The sequence below is a fragment of the Pteropus medius genome, unplaced genomic scaffold, assembly GCF_902729225.1.
Source record: "Pteropus medius unplaced genomic scaffold, Ma_sr-lr_union100, whole genome shotgun sequence".
Taxonomy (NCBI): domain Eukaryota; kingdom Metazoa; phylum Chordata; class Mammalia; order Chiroptera; family Pteropodidae; genus Pteropus; species Pteropus medius.
In genome coordinates, this window is record NW_024349800.1 from 57,836,737 (window position 1) to 57,851,365 (window position 14,629).

The window sequence follows — 14,629 nt, forward strand, 5'->3', positions numbered from 1 at the left end:
GTTCAGATAGTTGTTCAGCATACTTCTGCAAAGTAGCCCCTTAATTTAGCCATAGATCGAATAGTAGTTCCGCTTCCGCTGGTGGTGACTCAAATAGTTGACTGAGGTGCAGAATTTTGTAGTGAGATTCAAGCATTCGATTGGAAGTGGCCTTCAATGACTTCTGCTTGAATCCCAGTCTCGAATTCTAACTAAGTGTACTTCCTTGCGCTGGGTTTTGTTAGCTCTCTGCAGTCCACTGAGGTACATGGTCCTAGACCAGTATAATCCAGCTGAAAAGGAAAGCATTGCTTAGTTAACCTTACCTATTTTTGGGTTTCTGGAAGGTTTGTCTGTGAGAAATATACCTGTTCATTGACTGTTTAAAATTTCCCATCTTCTTATACGCAGTTTCCACTTCGTATTCTGGTTTTAAATTGAGGGTGGTTTACTACGAGCTGAGGGTGGGTTGCTTTTGAAAGCAGAATACTGTGTGAGAAGCAGGATGGATTGGATATGAATGTTTTATGAGGAAGAGAGAAGTGACTTAAAATTTTTGTCAGTAATCTTTTTCTTGATACTTCTTCCTTACAGAGTCTTGTAAATCCTTTGTATATAGTCAGTTTTTTGTTGTTGTTTTACTTGACAATTTAACATGTTCCTTTTGAATAAAACATAGGGCCATTTGCCTTCGTGGAAATGTGTAAATATCAAAGCAGAGAACGGTGGTGTGGCTGGGCTCTTCCCTTCCAATCCAACCTCTATATTTCTATCAATGTTGTCTTTCTATCTCACAAATCTGATCATGCCATGATCCTTGGGAAGCCTCGAGGGGCTTGCACTGCCTGCAGGGCGAACATCGGCCTCTCTCAGTGGTGTGGGAGGTTCTTTGCCTTCTGCTTCTAGTCTGCCTCTTCGGCCTCATCTCCCTCCATGAATGCACTGGTCCACTCACTCTGAAGTCCTCACCTGTCAGGTTCTTCAGGCCTGTTTGTGTCCTTATAGGCTGTTCCCTTTGGGATCGTTGGCCCCCTTTCCTGCATTTAAAAATCCCTGCCTATCTTTCACGATCCTGCTCTCTAAGATTCCCTCAGCTGTGAAACGTCCCATGACCTATCTGTGCTGTGACAGGTCTTGTACCTGTCTCTGTAATAACTCATGGCACACTGTGTTATGATTATTTGTTCACATGTCTGTCTGTCTCTCCCTTTGTTTCTTATGTACACCCTCTATGTCTCGTGTATTTCTTTATTACTGGGGACTAAATTTTGGCAGGGCGAATGAATGAATGATTGAAATTGGGTTTTATTATGATGTTTCAGATCATTTGATTACATTTGTTTGCTTTAGTAGCATCGTGCTTATTCTTATTTCACCTGTCTACAAAAAGAATGTACCTTGGATCTGCCATGAATCATACATAAAGTATTTTCAGTAATATAACATGAACAATGGTTTCTGTATCAGACAGCCTAGGCTAAGTTATGCTGCATTAACAAATGACCTCTAAATCTTAGTAGCTTACAACAGCAAATATTCATTTCTCACAAGTGTCATATAGGCTGTGGTTGGGGTTCTGTTGTTCCATGTCTTACTCATTCCAGGACTCAAGCTGAAAGAGCAGTCCCAAGAAAAAGAACAAAGTAGAACCACATGTGGCTCTTAAAGCTTTAGCTCAAAGTGATTCAGGTTACTTCCTTTCACCTTTCACAGGCCAAAGGAAGTACATGGCTGAGCCTGATGTTAGCAGAGCAAGGAAGAATAATCTTATTAGGATGAAGTGGGTAAATAATTGGGAACAAGAATACAAATACAAAGTTGTGGGTTTTTTTTGGCATTCTCATGTCTTTTATAACATCCTAAAGCACTCATCTCTGGTTTTAAGCCTTTGCTCTTTGCTCAGATCCACCTTTGGTAAGTGAAACTTGTGAAGAAACTTGGACAAGTCTGGATAGAGATGAGTTAGGAATAAAATATTCTTTCTTCTTATATTGTTCTGTCTTCTCTACTAGTATTTTTTTTTAATGCATCAGTGCATCACATTGTGGATTTTTAAAAATAAAATATGGTTTCTGGGCCCAACAGAGATAAAACGAATTGGTGTTTGAGGACTATGTGTTTGGGGAGTATGTAATGTGCGTTTGACAATTTATCCGGTGATTCTGATGGAAAGTCAGGATTAGGAACAACTGCTTTAAATGTCCATTTCTTCTTTTAACGAATGAGAATTCACTACATATTATAATTTCTTACGCAATCTTTTTCTGATTATATAATTCAACAGCAATTTTAGTTTTTAAATTACTTTTTCTAACTTAATGCTTATTCTAGAATATTTATAAAACTCAGAAAAACATAAAGATAGAAATATCATTGACTAGATGATCTGAAAACCTTTCTGCTCCAAAATATCTAGATGTGTTCATTTGATAATTTTTTAAAAATCTGGTTAATTGCCTAGCCGAGCTTATAGGAAAGCAAAGCAAATCTCTACAGGCCAAGTAAAGAGGAACGTAGAAGTCTAAGAAATACTCACGAGAAGGAGACAGTGGCTGAGTGGGGTGGGGGTTACAGTGCCGAAAGCCTCTGTAGGAGTGAATTTCAGTACCTCCTTGAGGAAGAAGATGAAGTCTTTTAAAGTGGTGAGTTAGAAGTGAGACTTCTTCATAATGTCATGGCTCTTTAACAGTCGCATTTCTCTAATTACGAGTGAATTTGAACTTTTTCTCATATATATAAGAGATATTATCTCTTTTTTGGTGCATTATTCATTCCTGTGTTTTCCCCATTTTTCACTTGGATTTTTGTTCCTTTTGTGCCTTAGTTTTTTAAAAAACCCATATGCATTAGTATAGTTAGCCCTTTTTTTGTGGTATATATTGTGAATATTTCTCCCAATTAGTAGGTTGTCTTTGTTTATGGTGAATTATGTCATGCAAAATCACCTTTTTATTTTTGTCTAGTCCAATCAATCTTTTATTGCCTTCATATTCCGAGTCAATAAGAGGAAGCCTTTTCTACTCCAAGGTTAAAGAAGAATTCACTCCTGTTTCCTTCTAGTGCTTGTATGGTTTTATTTTTATATTTAGATTCTCAATCTATTTGGAGTTTATTCTTTTGTGTGGTGAGGGATATAGATCTCATTTTATGTTTTCCCAGATGGCCACCTAATTGCTCCAGCACCATTTATTAAAAAAACGCGTCTTTACCTGAGTGATTTGAGATTTGTGGTATACAGAATTTCTATTTATTTGTGGCTCTAATTCTGGAGTCCTTTGTTGTTCCACTGGTCCCTTTGTCCACGCACTAGTGCCACACTGTTTTAATATAGAGATTTTATAGTTTTTAAGTCTGGTAAGGGAAGTATTTCTTCGTAGACTTTTTCTCTAGTTCTTTTTTTTTTTTGGCTGTTCTTTTATGTTTGTTTTTATGTTTGAACTTTGATATCAGCTTGTCTAGTTCCACAAAATAACTAGTGGGTATTTTTTATTGTGATTATATCGTATTTATAAATTAACTTAGTGAGACCAATATCTTTATGATGTCCAGTCACCTGTTCAAGAAGAGGCGATATCAAAATATTTGTTCATGTCTTTTTGAGTGTCTTTCAGGAGTGTTTAAATTTTTTCCTCGTATAGGTTTTGCACATTTCTTGTTAAATTTATTCCTAAGCATTTAATTTTGTTTCTGTTATAAATGGAATTTCCTCTATCCTCATTTTCTCTGTTTATTGTTTGTGTATATGAAATCTGTTGATTTTGTATGTTAATTCTGTATCCTGAACTTCACTAATTTTTTGATTGCTTGATTTCCTTGGGGTTTTCTAGTATCCTATCTTATTGTTCTTTTCCTAGTTGTCTATAGTGCATAATGTTAAGACTTTTAAAAAACCTTTACATTTCATCTTGCGATGCAGTATGAAAAATAATGTGCTATTCATGGTGGGGAAGACTTATTTCATTGACTTCTTAGAAAGTCCTAGATGGGCTTTCTTCCATTATCTCGAGGTGGGGCTAGTGATGGTTTAATAGTCACACTAAGATGCTAGGACAAGAACGATGGAAATAAGGGGAAGTGTGTTTTCCTATAGTGTACGAAGTTAAGTTACATCTCGTAGGGAGTCTAACAGGGCAGGAATGAAAATATCTTAAAAATTTGAGCATTATGATTCACGTACTAAGTAGATTGTATTGAGATAGATATACTGAATGGCATAGAAAGAGAACAAAAAAAATCAAAGAGATACACAGAAGAAAAAGGACTTATGCACGATGGTAGTAAGAGGATTTAGTCTTTGGGCTGGCATTTACTGAGCATAGGTGAGAGACTGTAGAAATCTGAGAAAGTCCAACTGAAGTCAAGTCCAAGTGGAGATGAAACTGGATTGTTAGGGAGGTTTAAATAGGGCCGGATAAAGTTCTCGAGAAGACATTCCAGGTAGGATTAGAATAAGACAGGGAGACATAGCCTGACTACTGCCATGTTTAGATAAAGGCAAGGCTAAAGAGTTTATTCTTTACCTTTCACATGAAGGACAACTGCAGGGTTTTCCACAGATTTTGAACATATATGATCAGATGTGGACTCTAGAACGTTTAACTTCCAAGTGACACTTTAGTGTCTCAGGGAAGGAAAGACAGGAAGCAACATGGTGGAGGAAAAGAACAAAGACTTTGGCTTCAGTTTCAGCTGGTGTCCCAAATTGTTCCTTGACCGAAACTGGTTTCAGTTTTTTTGTCTTCCCGGGACACTCTCTTATCATATGAGGTCTTTATTACGAGGTTCTCCCTCAGTCTCTTCCATTCTTCCTGTACGTGAAGTTCTTCTGAAGGATTGTGAGAGCCGGTGTTGGCTTGGTATAGGCTCCGACTCCTGGCTTGATGGTGATCAGATCTTTCTGTGCCTTGAGCAGGTTATTGTTCTCCCTGTATAGTTTCCCCTCTATGTAAAATAGAAATAGGACTAGTACTAACCTTACAGGATCGTTTTGAGGATTTATGAACTAATATATGTAAAGAACTTAGAAACCGCACCTGGCACATAGTAAAAAATTAGGAAAAGTTAGCTATTTTAATTAATTTTTAATACTTTTATTACCTGCTTGTCCCTGTTTCACCAGTTTGCAGCCTTGGATAACTTTTTGTCCAGTGTTGATGACAAATTAATGGTTTTTTTATTTTCTTAACACCTTGAAGTAGGGTATGTAATCCTTTAACTCAACTGCTTTGAAAAAAACTTTATTTCTCCAGTAGCCTTGAATGTTTCTTCTTCCCATTCAATGATGTGATTTTTTTTTACTGAGAAAAGGCCTTCATTTGGCAGTTTCCCTCCATCACTTTCTTATGTTTCATATTGCTATTAAAACATTGAAAACCACTAGATCTTTATTATAGAAATTACCTTAAACTTATTTTGTTGTTGAAAAGGGCTCTGATGAGATAGTTTGAAACTTCCATTTTGGCTTCGGTGGTGTTAATAATATAAGCATTCTACATGTATTAATTTATTTAATCCACACAACAATGCTGTTAGGATGTCATTAATATCCCCATATCATAGATGAGAAAACCAAGGTATAAATCTGTTATTTTTATATCCCAGAAAATACTAAGAATGGGAATCTGTGGTTGGCAATGGGAAGTCTTGTATCCTATATAGAAAAGTGACCCAAAGTAGCCATTTTTCTGCATCAGAATATGGAGTGTGTTCTGGGATTCAAATATTACTGCATTACAATGCGACTTCTTTCAAATAGAATGTACGGTTTAGTTAAATGACTAATATATTATGCATATTAAAAAATAGTAACTTCTAATATCTCTGAATATTAGTTAAGGAATTTTATATATTTTTGTAATTGAAACACATAAAATTTGGCTTTAGGGTTAAATATGTTGTTTTTAATGAATTGCCTTTTTAATTCGCTGTGTTCTGTCTTGAATGGGTCATAAATTGAAGAATCTGCTTTTAGCAGATGTGAAGCTTATGGGTACAAATTATCTTTTCTAGCTGATTCTGTAATTAAAATGTGATTTCATTTAGAATTATTAAAGATCCCGAAAGTCTGTAAGCTAAAGAAAAATCAAGATTTGTTTCTGCAGCTGATTAATTGCACTATTTAATATTCTGTTGACAGTGGTACTGAGATATAAAAAAAGTGACTGTAAATCTATTGACATTTAGTACATTGTGCTTTATTTTCTCTAGCTGCAGAAGAAAATTATTCCTGATCAGGACCAACTGATGGCAGTAGCATTAGAATGCATCTATAACTGTGAACGAAGCGATCAGCTCTCGCTTTGCTATGACATATTAGAATGTCTACCACAAAGAGGTTATGGGTAAGAATCCGCAGGGTGCCAGTCTTGTTGTGTCTTTTTATTCTAACAGTTAAAATGAAAATGTTTCTGCTCTGAATGTTCATTATAGAGAATTTGGGAATATAAAAATATATAAAGAAAATGAAATCATCTGCAAATCTGTTGCCTAGAGATAAACTTTTGTTTTTCTAGCAGTGTATGGAAAGTCCTTATAATTTTGTCAACCTTGATAATTCATTATCCATTAAAAAACAAAAATACCACTACCACCCAACCAAAAATACTCTTTGAAGTGTATGTGTTTAAGCTGTGTTTCTATTTAAGGATTTTCCATATTTGTGAGCTAGTTGTATTTCTTCTATGAATTGTTTGTTCTTGGGCTTTGCCTATAGTAATCCCTTTAAGTAGTGACATATGAATATATAGAATTTATTTTTTTCTTTCACTTTTATTGAGATATAACTAACATACAGCACCATATAAGTTTAAGGTGTACAGCATAATGAGTTGACTTACATATATTGTGGAATGATTACCACAATAAATTCAGTTAACATCCATCGTCTCATAGATACAAAAAAAAGAAAGCGAACGTTGTTTTCCTTGTGATGAGATCTTTTAGGATTTCCTCTCTGAGCCATTTTCGAATATGACGTACAGCAGTGTCAGCTACACTCATCATGCCGTGCATCACCTCCCTGATACCTAGTCCGTATTTGTCTTATAACTGGAAGTTTTTACTTTTGACTACATTTTGATCTTTTTCTATCAGTTTGGTGGTGTTTTTGTTTGTTTTTTGTTTTTTGTTTTTTTTTTTAGATTCTACATATAAGTGAGATCATACAGTATTTGTCTTTTTCTCTGACTTATTTCACTTAGCATAGTGCCCTCAAGGTCCATCCATGTTGTAAATGGCAGGATTCTTTTTTTTCTTTTTTAAGGCTGAATAATAGTATTCCATTATGATAGATCATATTTTCTTTGTCCATTCATCTTCTAATGGAGACTTAGGTTGTTTCTATGTCTACTATAAATAATGCTGCTGTGAACATGGTGGTGTAGATATCTTTTTGACACAGTGGTTTTATTTCCTTCGGATCTATACCCAGAAGTGGAATTGCTGGGTATTGTAGTGGATGCAGAGAGAATGAGGACGAGAAGAGGTCCCCCAATTATGTAGAATCCTAATGGAAACTTCCTAGGGGGTCACAGGTGGTGTAGACAGGCCTCGGAGAAAGCCAGCATGCAGGGCCATGCGTCTTATCTGTTTTATTGGTTAAAAGAACAGAAATAAATGATAGTTTTCCCCTTATCCTTATTAAAAAAATATACAGTTAATTTATAATTCTTTTTTTTGCCTTTTAGCAGAACTGAACTGAAAGTTCTTTAGAAAATTGTTACCCATCTCTTGCTAATCTATAATGGACAGTATTGTTCTACTTCAGTATTTTTTATCTTAATCTCTTGAGACATGAAAGATGCTGAATGAGTTCAGGAGATGAGGCTGAATTTTTACCTGGACAGTGTAAGGTTGTTATATATTAAATACAAAGGGAACATCATTTCTTTTTTTTTTTTTCACTTAAGTGAGTTTTGAGTTTTATTTAAAAAGCTACTACTAAAATATAATTAAATTTTTTTCCTCTGAATCCTTTAGCGATAAGACAGAGATTACCACAACTCTTCATGACATGGTAGACCAACTGGAACAAATTCTCAGGTGAGAATAATGACCATCTGTAGCTCTATGCTGATTAAGGAGGCCTGTCCAAGAAATACCACTTTAAATATGCCTACTGGTCATTTCCAGTTTGACCTTATACATGTTTGGCTTCCTTGGGAGTGAATTTTCTTAATAACAAATATACCACTAGCTTATGTTACAAACTGCAAGAGGAAGAAGCACATGGACTTTGAAAACTGGCAAGCTGTGTTCAAATCTGGGTGTCGCTACTTACTAGCTGTGTGATATTTGAGCCTAGGGTGTTCATATCTCTAATATCTAACTCATGAGATTGTGTAGTTAACATTAGATTAAGCATTTAAAGTACTTTACATATAGTAGGTATTCAAGAAATGTTAGTTCTTGCAGTAATTATTGCATCTATTAGCAAACAATTATTATACTTCTAACTTTTCTTTTTCGGATGCTACGTTTGATTGAATATTTGGATTATAGCAAACTGTACTAGAACCTTCAAATAACTTTGTAGTGATATTCTTTTACTGTTGAATGAAAAATTAAGCTGTCTTTTTTAGAGACTGAGATTTCCCAATTTGCCATTTAAGAAGCCTAATACTGTTTACTGGTATTTATTTTTCTATGTGTACATCATTGTGCTTGTGTGTAATTTTAAAATATATGTATAAAATTATAATTTTAGGAATAATAAACTTGGTCCTTCCAATATGTAATTATAGAAATTGAAGGTAGTAACATCACTTTGTCATGGTAATATGTATAATAAAGTATAATAATTTGTAATCTATTAATTAGAAATTTTATTCATTCAAATTAAAGGACTTTAAAGATATTTTGAGTTGTATTTAAGGAAACATGTTTTCTTGAATCATAATATGTGAGTTTAATGAAGAATTAACTGTTCAGTTTCCTCAGGACCTTTATTTATTGTTACTTAGCCTGACTCTTGTTATTCTAAGTTCTGAAAGTTATACAATTTTTTTCTAGGAAAGTGTTTAACAAATCAAGCATCTCCTATTATAGGTTGGCTTGTGTCTCTCCTTTCTGTAGTCTCCATGAAAAACAGCATGATTTGACTAAGGCTTACTGGGTTAAGCCAAAATAGAGTTAATCCTTACAAATCTGCATTGCTACCTTTGTTTCTCTAATAAAATTGCAAAGAACAATTTTATTTTTCTCTAATAAAATCAAAGATACAGTGAAGTAAACACAATTTATTTTACCATCCGTTCCTGACTGTACGTGTGGGTGACCCTCATGGTCACATGGTGCTCTCAGCACCTCTAGGAAGTGTGACATCCTTTAGACATCTGGATGACACCCAGGTCTTTCACTGCTGAGCTTAATTACTGACCTTTTAAAAATAAGAACTTTTTATTCCCGTTCCACCTCATAACTAGTAAGAGTTGGTAAGTGTTTTAACATCACGTTGGGTGACATGACCCATGAAACCTATCTTTACGAAGAGTTATTGAATTCTATCCAGCCTGCCTGTAATCCTGGTGGTAGTTAATTCATAAACGTGAGAGTTGGCGAGACAGCCCCAGTATATATATGATGCTGATGATTATGAAATGGGATATCTCAAGAAGATTCACATGAGACCAAGAACGTTTGTGACATATCTTGTATTTTTGTAGTATGGATTCTTGAGAGAGATTGAGCCTTATGATATTTCCGTGATTCTCCAACTATAAAATTTTTTGTTTATTGCTTTTCTAGCAGCCTTGCCCATAACAAAATACTCAGTAGGATTGTTAAGAGTTAAAGCTGGGTATTGAAATGATAGATTTGCTTATTTTACTGACTCGATACTTTTAGACTACAGAGAATTGTACTAAAAGATTTTGACAAAAGGATATGTCATACATTTTTTTAAGAATGTATTCTTCCAAGTATATAGTAGTAAAAGTCAGTAAGGGAAATAAGATTTGATATATAATTCTTAGCTTTTTTATTTTTTATTTTTTGCTGAGAATTAATGTAATATGAAAAATTGGGTCATTCCATGTGCTTTTTTTTTTTTAAACTACCTAAGTGCTATTTGTATATTTAAGATTTTTAGACTTTTTTTTTGTTTGGTAGCACGTCTTTAAAAAAAATTCTTCTTTTATGTACAGTGTGTCAGAGCTCTTGGAGAAACATGGCCTTGAGAAACCAATTTCATTTGTTAAAAACACTCAGTCTAGCTCAGAAGAGGCGCAGAAGCTGATGGTTAGATTGACCAGGCACACCGGACGGAAGTGAGTCAAAAAATTAATTGATGCTTGTATATGATTAAAAATAAGTACTGTGCTTTTTCTTTTTTTGACTTCATTGACCTACCATAAATTGCACATATTTAAAATGTACAATTTGAAAAGTTTTGATATGTGTATAGACTCATGAAACCACTACATTCAAGATAATAAGCTTATCCATAATTCCTAAAAGTTTTCTCTTGCCCCTTTATAATTCTTTCCTGACTGTTTCTCCCCACCACACTCACACCGCATCTCCAGGCTACCCCTGACCTAATTTTAAAAGAAATCATGCAGTACACACCTTTTTTGGTTTGTTCGTTTTTGTTTTTGTTTTTGGTTTGACTTCTTTTATTCAGCATAATTATTTTGTGATCCATCCATGTTATATCATGGATCAATAACTGATTTCATTTTATTTGCCGATTAGTATTCTACTGTATGGATTTATCAAGTTTTGTTTATTCACCTGTTGATGGACTTTAGGGTTGTTTTGAGTTTGGGCTTTCTCATGTACCAGTCTTTATGGGGACATGTACTTTTATTTCTTTTGAATGAATCCAGAAGAGTGGAATGGAAGGGTCATATGATAGGTGGATGGTTAATTTTAAAAAACTGTCAAACTGACTTCCATAGTATTTGTATCATTTTATTTTCTAACCAATCTTATAGGAAGGTTCCAGTTGCTCCATATCCTGGTATGGTCACTTGGAATGGTCAATCTTTTTAACTTTAGCTATTCTAATAGGTATGTAGTGGTACCTAATTTTGGTTTTAATTTCTTTCTCTAATGAGTAATAATGAACATCTTTTTATGTGCTATTTGCCATTTATATATCTTTTTTGATCATTTAAAAAAATTGTTTTTTTCTTATCGATTTTGAGAATTTTCTTATATATTCAGGTTACAAGTTCTTTATAAGATATGCTTCGCAGAAATTTTCTCCTGTCTGCCTTATGTTTTGATTCCCTCGTATCTTTTCAAGACCATACTTTATTAATTTTGACAAAGTCCAATTTATTGATTTTTTTCTTTTTTGATTGTGCTGTTGACATCATATTAAGAAATTTTGCCATCATAGTAAGAAAAAAGATTTTCTCTCATTTCTAGTAAAATTTTATAATTTTGTACATTTATAATAAGTCTTAAAACTAGATAAAATTAGTTTCCCAACTTTGTTTTTCAAAGTTGTTTTGTTTATTTTAGGGCTTTTGTCTTTTCATATGATTTTTGGAAGCAGCTTGTCATTTTTTTGCAAAAATGTGTTTTGGATTTTTGATAGGGATTATGTTGAATCTATAGATCAATTTGGAGAGTATTGTTGTCTTAAACAATAGTAAGTCTTCCAATCAATGAACACAGGCTATCTTTTCATTTACTTAGCTCTTTAATTTCTTTCAATGCTCTTTGTAGTTTCCAGTGTACACATTTTGTAATTATTTTAAGGTTATTCCTAAGTATTTTATTCTTTTTGGTGTTATTATAAATGGGATTGTTTTCTTCATTTCATTTTCAGATTCTTCATTCCTAGAGTATAGAAATACAATTGATATTTAATATAATGATCTCATATCTTCCACTTTAGCTGGACTCATTTATTAGCTCCAAAGTGTTTTTTGCAGATTTCATTGGATTTTATGTATACAAGATCATGTTATCTGCGAATAAAGACAGCTTTACTTCTTTCTTTCCAATGCTATGCCTTTTATTTCTTTTCCTTTTCCTTTTTATTGATGTTAGCATGATTTATTTTTTGGTATACAGCATAATCCGTAGCTCTTCGCTCTTAGAGTGCTATATCTTTTACTTCTAATTAATTTGTGTTTTGTATTTGAAGTGCATTTCTTGTAGGCAGCATGTAAGTTGGGCCTTTCTGTCGAGATCCGATTTAGAGAGAGCCAGGCTGCCAGGGGATGCGTAGTTACGCTGGGGTCCAATGGGAGTTACTACCCATCAGACTTGCCTTCAGGCAGTAATAGCCATGCTATGGTAGATGAATAAACCTTCATCTCCCAGATGACTCCTCATTACTGAGCCTCAAATGGACAGTGGTAAATTGCTTATGTAATGTAACCAGTATTGGCTTCCACAAAGAACTCTTCTTCCTAAGAAATCTCTGTTTTGGTACCTACCTCTCTTCCTGTCTTTGTCTCTTTCAACAGTGTATTATAGTTATTGACGTATTGCTGTATGTTCCCTTCTAGACCATAAACTTCTCTAGGGCAACTGTTATAGTCACTATACATGTAATATGGAGCCTTACATAGCAGTGGCCTTCTCTCAGGACTTAGTAAATGAGTAATTTAGAACATTTTGACAACTTAAGACTTAAGATTTCTTTACAACTGTAAATGAATTGTTGATATTTTTGATCATGCTGACTCTACTGTAGAACCTTCTCTTCAGTTAGAAAGCCTTGCTGTTGCTGCTAGATCGGCTACCATCATCCATTGAGTCCCTCAGATACTTCTGATGTCCTTGAAGTCAATTTCTGCTCATGGTGTTCTTACCGTAAATATGTAAGAGAATGGCTTTTTTTCAAAGTAGTCAGTGTGAAATGAATCTTAATTATTTCATGTATGCTACAGTAGGTTTGCCTTCAGTCCTATAGACTATTATGCATATTCTAAATGGTGGCCAATTTCATCAAATCTGTCATGAGTCGTTTTACCATCTTGAGTGCAATACTATTTCTTCCTGGAAAATATACTTTCATTCCAAAACTATAACTAATAAATAATGTTTGTAATCAGAGCTCTCTTTGTTAACTTGCAAACCTCTTGTATAGTGCCTTCAAGTTCTACTCTTGGTTTTTACTTAACTCAATGTATTCTGAAAAGGCCATTGTAAACGTCTTATAATTTATTTTAATTAGAACCTGTACTTACTGCTAGCCATGTGTTAGAAAACAATAATACCATCTGTCCTGGTGTTGATGGCTTCCAGAAGAACAGCTGGGCCATGAGGATTTGAATTCAGCTAGACAGTTCCTAGGTATGATTTTATCTAGCAGGTGCAAGGTGGACACTCATTTCATCAAATATTTTGCCATGTCTCTGTAAGCCAAATCGGAAAGAGCTCTCTAATTCTTTGAAGCCCACCCAAAGAGTTCACATACCAGAATCTAACTAATGAAAACATTTCAGAGATTATCCTGGAAGTCTTGCAGATATATCAGTTTGGTTTATGTATTTGTTTGCTGGAAAAAAAAATGTGTTCTTTAATGCTTTATTGCATATGAGATGGAAGTAATTATTCATTTTGTGTAATAAATATAAAATGCTATAAGCAAATGAAGCACATGCATATTAAAAATTTTAGGTGAAAAATTCTTGAAGACTAGAATTCTTATAGAAATGATCCCAAATATACACTTATTCCATAGCAATGTTATTATATACAAACAGTCTATTTGCCCTACTTTTAATGCATAGAAAAGAAAAAGAAGCATGGAAAAGAAACATCCATTTGGTATATGACAAGCAAAAACAAGACAGAACAAAATCTGCCCTTTTCAGAAAGTGAGATTCATGGTTATGTAGAACTTGAAGACTGGCAAGCAAATGTAAATGATGGTTCCAAGCTCATATATATTCAACAAAGACAAACATCTGAAAGAGGCAGAGAGAATTATGGCGCCGTCTCCCTCCTAATAGTGATCGTGGCTTTGACTATAGAAAAACACTTTTGTAACTTTCAGATTCATTCATTCACATTTATTAGACGTTATTTTATACCAGAAAATTGGGGGGAGTGCTTTTTCATACATTCTTATTTAAGTCAGTCCTAATAACAGACAAAAAGGAAATCTAAAGCTCAGGGAAGTGAAGAAAGGTTTTAAATTTGTACAGGTAATTGACTTTATTTTTATCATGTTTAGGAACATCTTGCTTCAGTGCCTGTGTTTTATCAAAATTAATCTCATTCATTTCTTGTCACTCTCCGAGATGCACTTTAAGTGAGGAAACTGAAATTTAGGAATATTAAGTGACTTGCTCACAATCGCGCAGCTAATGTGTGACTGTGGTTGAAATGGTTAACAAAGCCCATTCCCCGGCTGCAGCAGAATTTGAATCGTTAATTCTAACTCAGTAACCTTGGGTACCAACATGAAATGGTATTTGATCAACTAGATTGTGTAAAACAGACCCCTGACTGTTAACTTGCGTCTGACCTGGAAGGGTTGTAAATGAACTAGAGCACCCGATGGAGGCTTTATGCTTTGGGCTTTCCTGAGAGTGGTCACTGGCACATCTTTGACAAGACCCTGCAAACTGTGCCTATGGAATTATTACAAAAGGTATTGGCTCTTGTGGAGCACGAAGCTTCTTCCTAAGCCAGAAAGGGCATCTCCTACAACTCCCCAGTGAGTCTCTTTTTGCACCTC

The 14,629-nt window shown here is 34.4% G+C and overlaps 1 protein-coding gene across 2 annotated transcripts in view; it reads left to right on the forward strand.

Annotated features, from left to right (window-relative positions):
• Window positions 1–14,629, forward strand: part of NBAS (NBAS subunit of NRZ tethering complex) — a 249,354-nt gene that overhangs the window by 93,694 nt on the left and 141,031 nt on the right. For both annotated transcript variants that reach the window (XM_039887818.1, XM_039887819.1), the window contains exons 26-28: window positions 6,187–6,320; window positions 7,957–8,019; window positions 10,122–10,244. In XM_039887818.1, coding sequence (XP_039743752.1) covers window positions 6,187–6,320; window positions 7,957–8,019; window positions 10,122–10,244 — 320 coding nt within the window. The remainder of the gene's footprint in view (window positions 1–6,186; window positions 6,321–7,956; window positions 8,020–10,121; window positions 10,245–14,629) is intronic.